Below are 14,210 nucleotides of genomic sequence, written 5' to 3' on the forward strand. Positions count from 1 at the left end.
ACTCAGCCACTGTTCCCAGGGCTTCTAGGTTCCAAGCTCCCCATCAATCCAGTAGGGCTGATGGGGAGCCAGGAATCTAGAAGGCCTGGGTCCATGGCTGAGCTAAAAGAGTGGTTCTCAACCTTTTTGGTCTCAGGACCCATTTGTAAACCTTGATGGCCTTTTGCAACCCAGTAAATAGCTTTAGTGCAAAAAATGTTTGGTTTAGAATATATTTCTTAACCATGATATATGATATATACATTAACATAATAAGTAGTAAATGCAATAAATATTAAAATATAGTACTTAAGAATTTGTTGTATAAATCCTATGTTCTGAGCATTTCAACCCGTAAGAATGTGTCAAAGGGGATCATGGGAAAGCTTATGCCCAAATAAATCTGTTAGTCTTTAAGGTGCCACCGGACTCCTTGTTGTTTTTGTGTATGATAGAGACCTCCTACACTTCCCTGCCCTGTGTGTGTGTGTGTGTATCAGAGAGAGATTCCCTTTCACACACGCACACACATACCCATCTGCACCCCATCTTCAGGGACCCAAAGACAAAGAAAGGACTTTGGGATAAATAACTTGTGTTTAAACTGACTCAGGGCCTTCTTCCTGATCCAGCAAACAGATAGGACCTCTGGTCCATGGAGGGTCTCAATCCTTATGGAAGGTTGGAAGGACTTGGCCTAGTGAGGCCCATAAGACTTAGTTCTCATTCTGAGCAAAGGGTGTGAGAAACTTGAAAGCACAGGAAACCCCCTGGGTGAGGTTTTGAAGGACTGCTCCTGCCAGAGCCCATGTTGGAGGGGGTGATCTCTGTTATGCTTATTAGCTTGAATGTTGGTTCTTGAATTATTTGTAATATGTTTTCTCTGTAGTGCTTTTACCTTCAGAATAAAATATGCTTGCTTAGAAAGAACTTTATGGTAACTTATAACTGGGCAATTACATTGTGTACGGTCTCTGAGGAGAGGAGCGGAGCAGGCCTGCTTAGGCAGACTGTTGTTTGCTGGGAATAACACAGTAATGGCAGGGAACTGTTCAGCCTGAAAATACCCCACTCAGAAAGGAGAGGGACATGGGCCTTTGCCCAGGAAAGGCAATGGCCAGGGGAGTTGGAAGCCTAAGAGTGGGTGCCATTGATGGATCACTGTGGGGACATAATGGTGCAGTTCCCTGAACTGAGACAATTCCAATCAACTTCACCAGAAGGGTCACTGAGTTAACTGTGTTATCTAATAAATCCCCTTTTCTTCAGCTTTTACCAGACAAAGTGGTACTCAGAATTATTCCAGAATTCCTGCCAAATGGAGTTCTCCTTGTCATTTCCATCAGAACACCTCTCTCCTAAACCTACCATTCTACAGAGTTCAGATGGGTCTGTCTGCATGTGTCTGCATGCCTACAGGGCCATCAAATTCTCCCTGTGCAGGACAAAAACTCATGTCTTGTCCCTTTCCTGTGTTGGAAAGAACAAAGGTCTCAAACATGTCTGAAGCAATCAACTTCAGATGGGTCAGATTTGCTAATCTGGAATCTTATATGAAGGCTCGAAAGAGACTGCTGTCAAACCTCAGAGCATGTTCAATAAGATCTGTCTGTAAATCTCAGCAGATAGAAGAGGTCAATAGAGTGACTGCTGACAATCTCGGCATTTTATGGCAAGACACTGCAAGTACATATATCTTCACCAGATGCTGTCTTGGGTCTCCAGGCCTTTTAGTCTGCTCTTCTTCCTTGATCTGTCTCCTCATTTCATTCTACTTTCCTTCCCCTCCCCCCTCCCTTTTTTTTTGATAGACTTTCTGATACTTCCCATCCCTCAGACTCCAAACTCCCATCCCTCAGACTCAGTGGATTCCTGAGAAGACACATTTCCAGTGTGTTCTAATTATTTGTTACTTAAAATTAGAGTTTGAATTTATTCTAATTATTTCAACTTAAAATTGAATTTTCTTACTCAGGTCTTCAGGTTGAACAGAGTTTTACTTTGATTATAAAATATGTATATATATGTTGGGTCGGAGAGACAGGGGAGGGAGAGATGTTGGGTGTTTTCAAGTTAAACCCTAAAATCCTATGTACTTAAAGTGTGAATCATGGACACAAATCAGGTCTGTGCATCTAGAGAAGGAAGCCCAGGTTCTATCTACAGTTTGGGGTGACCAAACATTTTTAATCCCACTGCAGGCAGAGATTGGTTTTAGTCAGAGATTGGTTTAGTCCAGAGAGTGCCTCTTGACTACAGCAGGGCTCCAGAGGTGGGATTGTCTTTTAGGAGCACACCAATGCAAATGTGCATTTGAGTCAGGGCTGTGTCCTAATAGTGCCGATAGATTATCCAGGTTGTCTTGGTTGAAAGCAAGCAGGAAACATTGTGTATTTGTTGTGCTTTACCAAAGTACTGCACAGATAACAGTAAGAACAGAATCTAGGAGCTCATTTATAGCAGAGACCTAGCCCTAGCTATCTTGTAGGCAGCCTTAGCTATTCCTTAAGCCATAGGTGGACCTTTCTTGGGAGAGGTGCAGAGGATTCCTGGTAGATAAAGGTTGCTCACTGCTAGGTAGTCATTCCAGTGGGACTTATACCATCATTGTTGGAGAAGTAGAAAAAGGGACATACTGGTATAATTAAGACTATACTGCGGGTATGGAGATCCACATGGTAGTCTAGATGAGAATATTACCAATTTGGATGTGGATTCACTTCTTGACAGCTATAATAAAAAACTACCCTACTCCAGTGCACATAGAACAAAATCAATGGATTTTGATCTTAAATGACATTCTTAAATTGTCCAGAGGTTAGTACCCTGGAGAACACAACAAAACAAGCCATTCTCACAGTTTTGCACTTCCCTTGTATTTTCCAGTTCATGCAACAGACTGTCATCCCGCATATCCTGAAAACACTGGCCACCCTTTATCAAAGAGGATGAACAATCCCTTAGTATGTTGTGGAAAGTCTGAGGTAGCCATTGTGGGACCTTAGAGAGCAGGGCTAGTCAGCAGGGGCCTTATCTCAGAAACATTCAGGGGATGGGGGGTGAAGCTGTGTCAACATATAGAACATTATATGTGGTTATATTATATCATACAAAGTCGGGGAGGTGGGGAGTGGAAGACATAATAGAGCATATAGACCTATGAAAAGTCCAAAAGGGCAACTGCCCTACAGCATATGACACCCCGCTGGTAAGTATCTGAAGATGTAAACGTGTTTTTACAGCATTACAGAAAGATTTGGGGAGAAGCCAGGACCAGTGTTTTGGGCAGCTGTGCATACTGGGGTATCCTGATGTGTAAATAGTATATTCTCCTCCCCAAAGGAAGAAGGCACCTATGGTTTGGGCTAACAATAAACTGGTGAGACCTGTATGTTTTGTTCTTCCCACTTGGACAGGATAATAAAAAGGTTGAGACCTATTCCCTGGCTTTGGCACAAGGAGACAGGGCCCATTTACACAGGAGTCCCAAGTGCTTCTATAAGAATAACCTGAGATGGGAACCTTCCAGCTGCAGCAGAACAAGCAGCTGGTTCCTACGTGCCCTGTTATTCTCCAAACCAGTTAAATGGATGATCTCGCTGTGCTGGTCCCATTTTTCCAGGAGAAGACCCAAAAATCTGACCCATCAAAAAATGCCAGAGAGATTGGCTGTTACAGCCCCGAAACTCAGGGGATCTTTTGCCTTTTGTAATTTACTCGGTAACTCAGGTAAGCAAAATAAAAATTTTCCTGTATGTTGTAAGGAAGCAGGAAGGGGTAGGAGTCTGCTGACTAGCCCAGTGAAGGGAGCTGCACTGATCCCAAGTGCTCTGATAGCTCAGGACTTTGTTGTTACCTCAACTCCCCAAATTCAGCTTATTATTTGTCACTTGGCTGGGCCTAGAACTATGCAAATTGCCATCTCACAAAATTGAACATCTTTGTGTTACAAACAATACACTATACCTACATCACACCTGTAAGAAGTCCTGTCTTCTAGCCCCTGATGGGGAAAAGCTGCCCATCTGTCAATACCCCATCCTGGTCTCTTTTCTGTGTGTGAGCTCTCTCTTCCCCTCATGCTACATCCCCATTTCTCCATCCCTCTTTCCTGACTTTCATTCTCTTTCATGCAACACTCAGTCTTCTATGGGATACAGACCTTTCTGAAAGTACACCACATTCCCTGCATCCAACCCTGCCCCCTACACACCTTGATCTGCCAATTCCTATCTAAATTTAACCTTTGGGCAGTACATCACCACACTCCTCATAACCAGCAACTTGCCTGGTCGGTGATTTGCAGACCTCATATGTCTTTTTGGGGCTGTTGTCAATCAAGGTTCGGCGGGTGATGGTGGGGAGTGAGCTGTCACTTCCACTTTCTACAGAGAACCCCTTCTCTGCAGCACATTAGAGCCACAACATGGGGGGAGGGGTAGGAAGGAGCACTGAACCAGGCTCACATGACACCCCTATTAGTTGACCTAGTACCTCCCCCTGCCAGTGCAGGATTGCTTGTGTGTTCCAGTGAATTGTCTAGTAGAGAATTAAGACGTCCCAAGTGATGGAGCTTCCATCTGTTCCATGTGGAGACTATTTCATGGGATATTAGATATCATAGGAGATCTCTCAGAGCAACATAACAGTGAAGCAGACATCCTTCAGCTGTGTGTCTTCCCTCCCCATTCCCCCAACAGTGAGTTACTAATCCCCCACCCTCCTACACCATATGAAGGACAGAAGGGGCAGCTATCACAAGGAAGAGGAACCACCATCACTGTAAGACTCTCTGCGAGTCCATGGAATGGGGAGAAGAATTATCAGTCACTGATTACCAGTGAAGTGTCCTGGAACAGCTGCATCTCCTGTCACCTACTGCAGTGAGGAACCAGTGATCTGTAGGTTTCACTCCTCGGGATGGAACAGGAAACTGCACTTGCACTGGCCAGGGGAAATGCAGCCCAGTGGTGACTCCTAGAGCATGGGGTTGGGGAAAGGAAAGTGCATGTGGTGGTGGTTGCTATGAGCAGGGAAATCACTAACCCAGGGAGTCTTTGAGTGCAACTGGTATGTTCTCTCCTCTGGAGGGTGTGTAATGGGGAGTGGCATCTGCTCATCATCAAGAGAGAAGGAAGAGGCTAAACATCACTGATAGTGGGAATAAAAGAAGAAAACAAACAGCCCTGAGATGTGTCCTATCCATCTGCAAACTGCCAAGCGGAGCTTTGAGGCCTTGCTTGAGGACTGTTGAGGATAGATGGCAGCAGAAGCACCTCAGCCCTCCAGGCAGTGCGTCTGATGTTCTTGGGAGAGAATGGAGGGGCCGGTCATTAGAGGTTAAGGGCATTAACCCCAACGGTGGAGAGCTGCTGCAAAAGGATGTTGATTTTGCTGTTCACTCTGCTGGTGCTTTTGGGGCAGATTTTCAGGAGAGCTGAATTTCCAGGGTTCAAGTCTTTTGAAAATCTGGGCAGAATTGTCATAGTGGGAGCTGCTGAATCTTGAGCTCTTTTGAAAATCTGGCCTCAAGTCCACAGAGTTTCCCTGGATCTCAGAGGCATGGATGGGCCTTCTGCCTTGAGAGAAGAAAGAAGCAGAAATGTGTTGAAATTGAAAAAGGAAGAGCCACAGCTTTCCCCAAAGGTTTTTTTTTTTTTTTTTTTTTTTTTTTAATACAAGGAGTCACTAGGGCATCTGCTCCAGCCTGCTCTGTTGGTAACTGTAAACACACAACCTCACTCCCAGCAGGCTGCACTTCAAAGGATATTTCATGAAATTGGTGCTGTTTCTGAGCAGACACTAGCGTCAGCCCCAGCCCTGGAAACCTCAAAGGCAGGGGCCACGATGGATGGGGCTCAGATGGGGTGGATTAGAATCCTCAGTGTCCTGGAGCCTCTTTTGTTTTCATTCATTTTATATGAGAATTAAAATGTCAAAAGTCATTAAAATGACTTAAAAAGTAGGTTGCAAGCTAAAGGGTCAGAGTGCATTTTAGTAAATGCATTTTAATTAAAAGTTGGTTTTAAAACTTATACGAAGGGGCTGTGGAATTAGTTGTCTTGGGTGGGCCCAGCTAGATTTACATTCCCAAACACGTCAGGCTTGGCACATATTGTGAGTCCTTCATGCAAGTGCTGGAGAGACACTTGATTTTCAGATTCTCCTTGTAACTGCAGAGAGCAGAGACTAGCTACGTGCCCTGTTGAGCACTTTACATAAAGGACACCCGTAAATGCATAAAGGAGGCTAAATGTTACTTACCGCAGACTCTCTAATTTGCAGTTTGGATGTTTCAGTCCCTTACACAGCAGCCGCACTCCAGAAACTCCCAGATAATTATAACCCAGCTCCAGCGTTGTCAGGTACTGGCTGATTCTGAGAACAGCAGCAAGATCCCCAGAGCCAGTGTCAGTGACACCGCACTTCCACAAGCTGCAGGAGAGAGAAAGGGAGAGAATGGGGATCATCGTGTGAACGGGCTTGTGACAGCTCTTCTGACCCACCCATCAACCCCTCTGCCTCACCAATCAGAACAAGTCAGAAGCCCTGCTATAGACTCTGTCCCAAGCCCCACCCCTTGTCCAGTGAGAAACAAGCAGTGGGTGGGACTTCCTGTCTAAACCCCAACCATTGCCATATACCCTTCACCAATCAACAGTGAGAATGGCCTAGACATCGCAAACCTCTGCCATTGACCAATTCCTAAGCACCGCCCCCTCGCCCTCTCTACCGACCAACCAGAATTCAGAAAGGGTAAAAAGTGGCCCTTTAGGTTCTGCCCACTCAGCTCTCGACCACTCAGGTTGAGCTTGGCACTGATGTGCCCCAGGATGGTGCGACCCAATCAGAGCAGGCCCATTGCTGCAGGGAGGTTGTAGGGGAGCCCCCTCCCCAGGCAGCTGGGCCAGGCTCAGAGCAGGGGAGATCCTGCTCCTCCACACCCCTGGCACTAGCTCTGCTGCTCCACTACAGGATGCAGCCGTCTCCTGTCTCTGCCCCCAGCTCTGACAGTCAGGCCTGATGAGGTGAGCACTAGCTGTATTACACCCACCTTCCTCTGAGACCAGGGATGAAAGTGGGGGAGAGACAAAGAGAAGAATATCCCAATAGCAGGGGTTTCCCAGGCCTAGGTAGGGAACAGCCCCTGAAAGGAGGGCAACTGTGTGACCCTGTTGGCAGGGCCTGTTCCAGAGTCTCTGATGGGGTTATAAAAGCAGCAGTTCTGCTGGTTTCTGTAACCCCCTTGCAGAGCCTGGACTCCTGATGGAGCTCCCAGCCAGCTGTATGGGTAACCATGGCAGCCGGCTGGCTATGACCATATGCACCTCAGGGACCACCCCCTAGCATGGCTGTCTTTGCTCTCCTTCAAGGCCTCACAGAGAGCCCCTTGCACTCCCAAGCATGAGCCCTCCCCATTCCCAACAGATGCTAAATTTTACACACATCAAGATACCCCTCCCACCAGAACTGTCACCTGCATGGCCTCCTTCATCACCTCATTTGTCTTAAAAATATTGTTACTCTGCCAAATGGGGAGGGGAACCTCAATATTTGGGGAAGAAAAAAAGCCACTGAATTTGTACAAGGGAGAGAAGCCCCCGTGCCTTGGGGAGCCCCTAGGTGCTATCAGGGTTAGTACAGTCCCCAAGATATTTTGGAGGCAGGAAGAGAGGAGCTGGCAATGAGGGAGAGAATCTAGGATTGGGTTGAACAGGGTGAGAAAAAAATCCCAAGAATCTGAGGGGATAAATTTTGGGGGAGGGTGAAGAGAAGAGGACATTCAAGTTGAAGCAGAAGAGAATAATCCCACACGATTTAAAGGTTAAAAAACAAAACAAAAAATAGAGAGAAGACACCTGAGAAAGTGAGGGGAAAGAGACCCTAAAGTGTGAGGGGGACATGTGAGGGTAATGGACCTCAACTGGGATTAAAAGGAGACCCCCTCTGCCACCCAGGGGTAGTAACCAGAGTAAGGAAAGAACATTCCCCCCCCCCCCACCATGATATCTTTGATGGAAGAGATAAGGCTAAGGCGGGGTAAGGACATACTCACTATGGTGCAGGGAAGAGAGACCTCCAAGGAAGAGCACTGGAAGTGGGGAAAGACCGTAAAGGAACTAGGGAACATCCCTGGAAAGTAATATGGGGGGCAGAGGAGAATTAATAAAGATAGAGGGGGCAAGAGAGAAAGAATTAATGAAGTATGGAGGAAGTCTCTGGGGAGCAGGGAAAAGGAGGAGAAAAAAGAAGAAGATGGAGTTGTAAGGGCTGAAGCTCTTTTCTGCAGCCACACTAGGACAGAAGCAGCTATGAGCTAAAAGCAGAAAGTCACATCTTCACAATTACATTAAAACAATGAAATATCAGGCTGTTAAAAAGTCGCCCCTGTCTTAATAGTATTCATCATCACCAGATAAAGATGTTTAAAGAAACCTTTGTTTGATAGCATTCTGCCTGGCAAGAAATCACTTATCAACTGTTCTGTAAAATCTATACTTCTTTATTGTTTTGTCTTTATGGTCCCTACTTCTCTATTGTTTATCTGTATGGTCTCTGTCTGATTCTTTGATTGTTTCTGTCTGTTGCATAACTAATTTTGAAGATTTAAATCAATTAAGGTGGTGGGGCATGATTGGTTAAAGAATTGTTTCATAATGGGCTAGGATCAGTGAAAAATGCTGTTTTGTAGCACTTTAGTTTAAAATGATTGGTTAAAGTATAGCAAGGCAGAACTCAAGTTTAACTATATAAACTCGGGTCCAAAAGGAAGTTCTTTGGAACCTAACTCCAGGACACAGCCCCAAGATCAGAGCTGCCAGACCTCAACATCCTGCCAATCACACTGTGCAGAAGCTGGAGTCCCCGGGTGACCTGATCTTGACTGGCCATCAGGAAAAGTTCGTCTGCCTTATTGGGAGTGGTGAGCATTGTATGCTTAGTGCATGCATTCTGTTTTCGTAACTGCTAATAAATGGAGGTTAAGAATATTACTGTGTAAGGCTCTTTCACTGGGAAAAGACCCCACAGACCCATAGAACCCTGAGTCCACAAGGAATGGGTGTTATACCCTGAGCCCACGGAGGAGTAGAGCCCAGAACCCCTGGAGGGGTAAAGTTGGGTGCCTTATACCCTGAGCCCAGGACAAGAAAGGGTGGGGTACCTACATTAACTAAATTATGGCTTGAGCCCACAGAAGGGTAAAGATGGGTGCCCTAGAATGTGTGCACATAACAGAGTGAGAGATTTACAGGGTGATGGCAGGGGAAAAAGGGCTAAATTTGAGGGTAATAATTAAGACTATATTGCTGGTATGGAGATCCACATGGTAGTCTTGATGAGCATATTACCATTTTGGATGTGGATTCACTTCTTGACAGCTATAATCAAAACTACCCTACTCCAGTGCGCATAGAGCAAAATCAATGGATTTTTATCTTAAAAGACATTCTTAAATTGTCCAGAGGTTATTAGCCTGGAGGACACAATTAAAAAAAAAAGCCATCCTCACAGCTTTGCTCTTCCTTTGTTTTTTCCAGTTCATACAATCGTCTGTCATCAGGCACACCCTGAAAACACAGGCCACCCTTTATCAAAGAGGATGACTAAGCCCTTAGTGTGTTGTGGAAAGTCTGAGGCAGCCCTTGTGGGAACTTACACAGCAGGGCTAGTTAGCAGGGGCCTCATCTCAGAAAAATTCAGGGGGTGGGGGTTGAAGCTATGTTACCTTATAGAACATTATATGTAGTTATATCGTACACAGTCAGGGAGGGCGGCAGTGGAAGACATAATGAAGCATATAGACCTATGGAAAGATGGTGGGAGGGCAGGAGCAACTGCCCCATAGTGAATGACGCCCCTGCTGGTAAGTATCAGAAGATATAAATGTGTTTTTACAGCACTACAGAAAGGTACAGATTCGAGGAGAGGGGAGAAGCCAGGATCAGTGTTTTGGGCAGCTGTGCACACTGGGGTATCCTGAGGTGTAAATGGAGCATTTGGGCAATCGCCCAAGCCATGGGTGCCTCCTTCCTTGGGGAAGGAGAAAGATAAACCGGTGATACCTGTTTTGTTTTGTTCTTCCCCCTTGGACAGGATAATGTGCAAAAGGTTGACACCTATTCCCTGGCTATTGCACAAGGAGACAGGGCCCATTTGTACAGTACACGGGAGTCACAAGTGCTTTTGTAAGAATAACCTGAGATGGGAACCTTCCATCTGTGGCAGAATAAGAAACTGGTTCCTACATGTCCTATTATTCCCCAAGCCAGTTATGTGCATGAACTCGCTGTGCTGGTCCCATTGTTCCAGGAGAAGACTGCAAAATCTGGACCGCTCAAAAATGCCATAGAGATTGGCTGTTACAGTCCCAACCCTCAGGCGATCTTTTGCCTTTTGTAATTTATTCTGTAACTCAGGTAAGCACAAGAAAGACCATCTTCACTTTTTTGTATGTTGTAAGAAAGCAGGAAGGGGTAGAAGTCTGCTGACTAGCCCCGTGAAGGGAGCTGCACTGATCCCAAGTGCTCTGATAGCTCAGGACTTTGTTGTTACCTCAACTCCCCAAATTCAGCTTATTATTTGTCACTTGGCTGGGCCTAGGACTATGCAGTTCGCCATCTCACAAAATTAAACATCTTTGTGTTACAAACAATACACTATACCTACATCACACCTGTAAGAAGTCCTGTCTTCTAGCCCCTGGCTGGGCAAAACTGCCCATCTGTCAATGTCCCATCCTGGTCTCTGATCTCTGTGGGAGCTCTCTCTTCCCCTCACGATACATCCCAATTTCTCCATCCTTCTTTCCTTCCTCTCATTCTCCTCCCCTCCTCCCACACAGTCTTGCTATGCGATACAGACCTTTCTGAAAGTACACCCCCACACATTCACACACGCCTTTTTCTGCCAATTCCTATCTAAAATTAACCTTTGGGTAGTACATCACCACGCTCCTCATAACCAGCAACTTGCCTGGTCGGTGATTCGCAGGCCTCATACGTCTTTTTGTGGCTGTTGTAAATCAGGGGTTGGTGGGTGATGGTGGGGAGTGAGCTGTCACTTCCACTTTCTACAGAGAACCCCTTCTCTGCAGCACATTACAGCCACAACACAAGGAAAAGGGATAGGAAGGGGCACCGCACCAGGCTTACATGCCACCCCTATTAGTTGACCTAGTACCTCCCCCAGCCAGTGCAAGATTGCTCTCTACAACATGTTTTCCTCTTAGTTGTCTAGTAGAGAATTAGGATGTTCCAAGTGATGGAGCTTCCATCAGTTCTATGTGGAGACTATTTCATGGGATAGTAGATCGCACAGCAGATCTGTAAGCGCCACACAGCAGTGAAGCAGAAACCCTTCAGCTGTGTGTCTTCCCTCCCCATTTCCCATGCCACCAACAGTAAATTACTCATCCCCCACCTTGCTACACAATATGAAGGACGGAAGGGGCAGTGATCACAAAGGAGAGGAACCACCATCACTTTTAGACTCTCTGCAGGTCTGTGGGATGGGGAGAGGAATTATCCATCACTGATTACCACTGAAGGATCCAGGAACTGCTGCATCTCCTGTCATCTATTGCAGTGAGGAACCAGTGAGCTGTAGGTCTCGCTCCTCAGGAGGGGACAGGAAGCTGCAGTTGCACTGGGCAGGGGAAGTGCAGCCCAGTGGTGACTGCTAGAGCAAGGGGAGGAAAGGAAAGTGCATGTGGTGGTGGTTGCTATGAGAAGGGAAATCACTGACCCAGGGGATCTCCGAGTGCGGCTGGTATTTCCTCTTCTCTGAAGGGTGTGTAATGGGGAGTGGCACCTGCTCATCATCAAGAGAGAAATACGAGGCTAAACATTACTGATAGTGGGAATAAAAAGAAAACAACAAGCCCTGAGATGAGTCCTATCCATCTGTATACTGCCAGGCGGAGCTTTGAGGCCTTGCTTGAGGACTCCTGAGGATAGATGCCAGCAGAAGCACCTCAACCCTCCAGTCAGTGCGTCTGATATTCTTGGGAGAGAATGGGGGGTGGACATTAGAAGTTAGTGGCATTAACCCCAATGGTGGACAGCTGCTGCAAAAGGAGGCTGGTTTTGCTCTTCATTATGCTGGTGCTTTGGGGGCAGATTTTCAGGAGAGCTCAGCTTCCAGGATGCAGGTCTTCTGAAAGTCTGGGCAGAATTGTCATAGTGGGGGCTGCTGAGTGTTGAGTTCTTTTGGAAATCTGGCCTCAAGCCCCCAGAGTTTCCCAGGTTCTCACAGGTATGGGGTGGGCCTTCTTCCTTGACAGAAGAAGAAACAATCAGAAATGTATTGAAATAAAAAAGGGAAGAGCCACTTCTCTTTTTCCCAAAGGGTTTTGTATTTTTTAGACTGAGACCGGCATTGGCATCTGCTCTCACCTGCCATGTTTGTAACTGTAAATACACATCCCCATTCCCAGCAGGCTGTATTTCATGAAACTGGTGCTGTCTCTCAGCAGACACCAGCTTCAGCCCCAACCCTGGGAACTTCAAAGGCAGGAACCACGATGGGTGGGGCTCAGATGGGGTGTATTAGAATCCTTAGTGGTCTGGTGCCTCTTCTGTTTTTATTCATTTTATATGAAAGTTAAGGTGTCAAAAGTCTTTAAAATGATCTAAAAAGTAGGCTGCAAGCTAAAGGGTAAGAATGTATTTTAGTAAATGCATACCAAGGGGCTGGGGAATTAGTTTTCTTGGGTGAGCCCCGCTATACTCCCATTTCCACACCTGGCAGGCTGGGGGCATATAGTGAATCCTTCCTACAAGTGCTGGAGAGACACTTGATTTTCAGATTCTCCCTGCAACTGCAGAGAACAGAGACCAGTTACACACCCTGGTGAACACTTCAAAGGACACCCATAAAGTCATAAAGGAGGCCAAATGTTACTTACCGCAGACTCTCTAATTTGCAGTTTGGATGTTTCAGTCCCTCACACAGCAGCCACACTCCGGAATCTCCCAGATCATTATTACCTAGCTGCAGCTTTGTCAGGCTCTGGCTGGTTCTGAGAACAGCGGCAAGATCCCCACAGCCAGCATCTGTGACACCGCACCCCTGCAAGCTGCAGAAGACAGAAATGCAGGGAAGGGTATCATGGTGTGAATGGGGATCTTCAGCTTTTCTAACAGGTGACCCTGCCCACCAGTCCCTCTGCCTCACCAATCAGCATTAAGAATGAGCCACAAGTCCTGCTACAGACTCTTTCCCAAGCCCCACCCCTTGTCCAGTGGGCCCAGCTATACTTACATTTCCAAACCCAGCAGGCTGGGCACAAATAGTGAGTTCTTCCTGCAAGTGCTGGAGAGACACTTGATTTTCAGATTCTCCTTGTAACTGCAGAGAGCAGACACCAGCTACGCACCCTGTCGAGCACTTTACATAAAGGACACCCGTAAATGCATAAAGGAGGACAAATGTTACTTACACCAGTCTCTGTAATTTGCAGTTTGGATGTTTCAGTCCCGCACACAGCAGCCGCACTCCAGAATCTCCAAGTTCAGGATTACTGAGCTGCAGCTCTGTTAGGCACTGGCTTATCCTGAGAACAGCGGCAAGATCCCCACAGCCAGCAGCTGTGACACCGCACCCCGACAAGCTGCAGAAGAGAGAAAGGCAGAGAAAGGGGATCATGGTGTGAATGTGGCTTGTCAAAGTTATTCTGACAGGTGGCTCTGCCCACTGGCCCCTGTGCCTGACCAATCAGAGTCTGTGGATCACAAGCTAAATAGGAGTCAACAGTGTAACGCTGTTGCAAAGAAAGCAAACATCTTTCTGGGATGTATTAGCAGAAGTGTTGTAAGAAGTAATTCTTCCACTCTACTCCACACTGATAAGGCCTCAACTGGAGAACTGAGTCCAGTTCTGGGTGCCACATTTCAAGAAGTTTGTGGACAAATTGGAGAAAGTCCAGAGAAGAGCAACAAAAGTGATCAAAGGTCTACAAAACATGACCTATGAGGGAAGACTGAAAAAATTGGGTTTGTTTAGTCTGGAGAAGAGAAGACCAAGGGGGACATGATAACAGTTTTCAAGTACATAAAAAGTTGTTACAAGGATGAGGGAGAAAAATTGTTCTCCTTAACCTCTGAGCATAGGACAAGAAACAATAGGCTTAAACTGCAGCAAGGACAGCTAAGGTTGGACATTAACAAAAACTTACTGTCAGGCTAGTTAAGCACTGGAATGACAATGACTGGAAGTTAGCTAATGTAACG

At 46.3% G+C, this 14,210-nt stretch overlaps 1 protein-coding gene across 1 annotated transcript in view; it reads right to left on the reverse strand.

The window, feature by feature from the left end:
- Positions 1-14,210, reverse strand: part of LOC117876517 (NACHT, LRR and PYD domains-containing protein 3-like) — a 116,210-nt gene that overhangs the window by 21,094 nt on the left and 80,906 nt on the right. Inside the window, exons 10-12 of the mRNA XM_034768780.1 lie at positions 13,421-13,591; positions 12,887-13,057; positions 6,244-6,414 (exon numbers count right to left, since the gene is read on the reverse strand). Of these exons, the coding sequence (XP_034624671.1) occupies positions 6,244-6,414; positions 12,887-13,057; positions 13,421-13,591 (513 nt within the window). The remainder of the gene's footprint in view (positions 1-6,243; positions 6,415-12,886; positions 13,058-13,420; positions 13,592-14,210) is intronic.

This window comes from Trachemys scripta, chromosome 4 (genome assembly GCF_013100865.1).
Source record: "Trachemys scripta elegans isolate TJP31775 chromosome 4, CAS_Tse_1.0, whole genome shotgun sequence".
Taxonomy (NCBI): Eukaryota; Metazoa; Chordata; order Testudines; family Emydidae; genus Trachemys; species Trachemys scripta.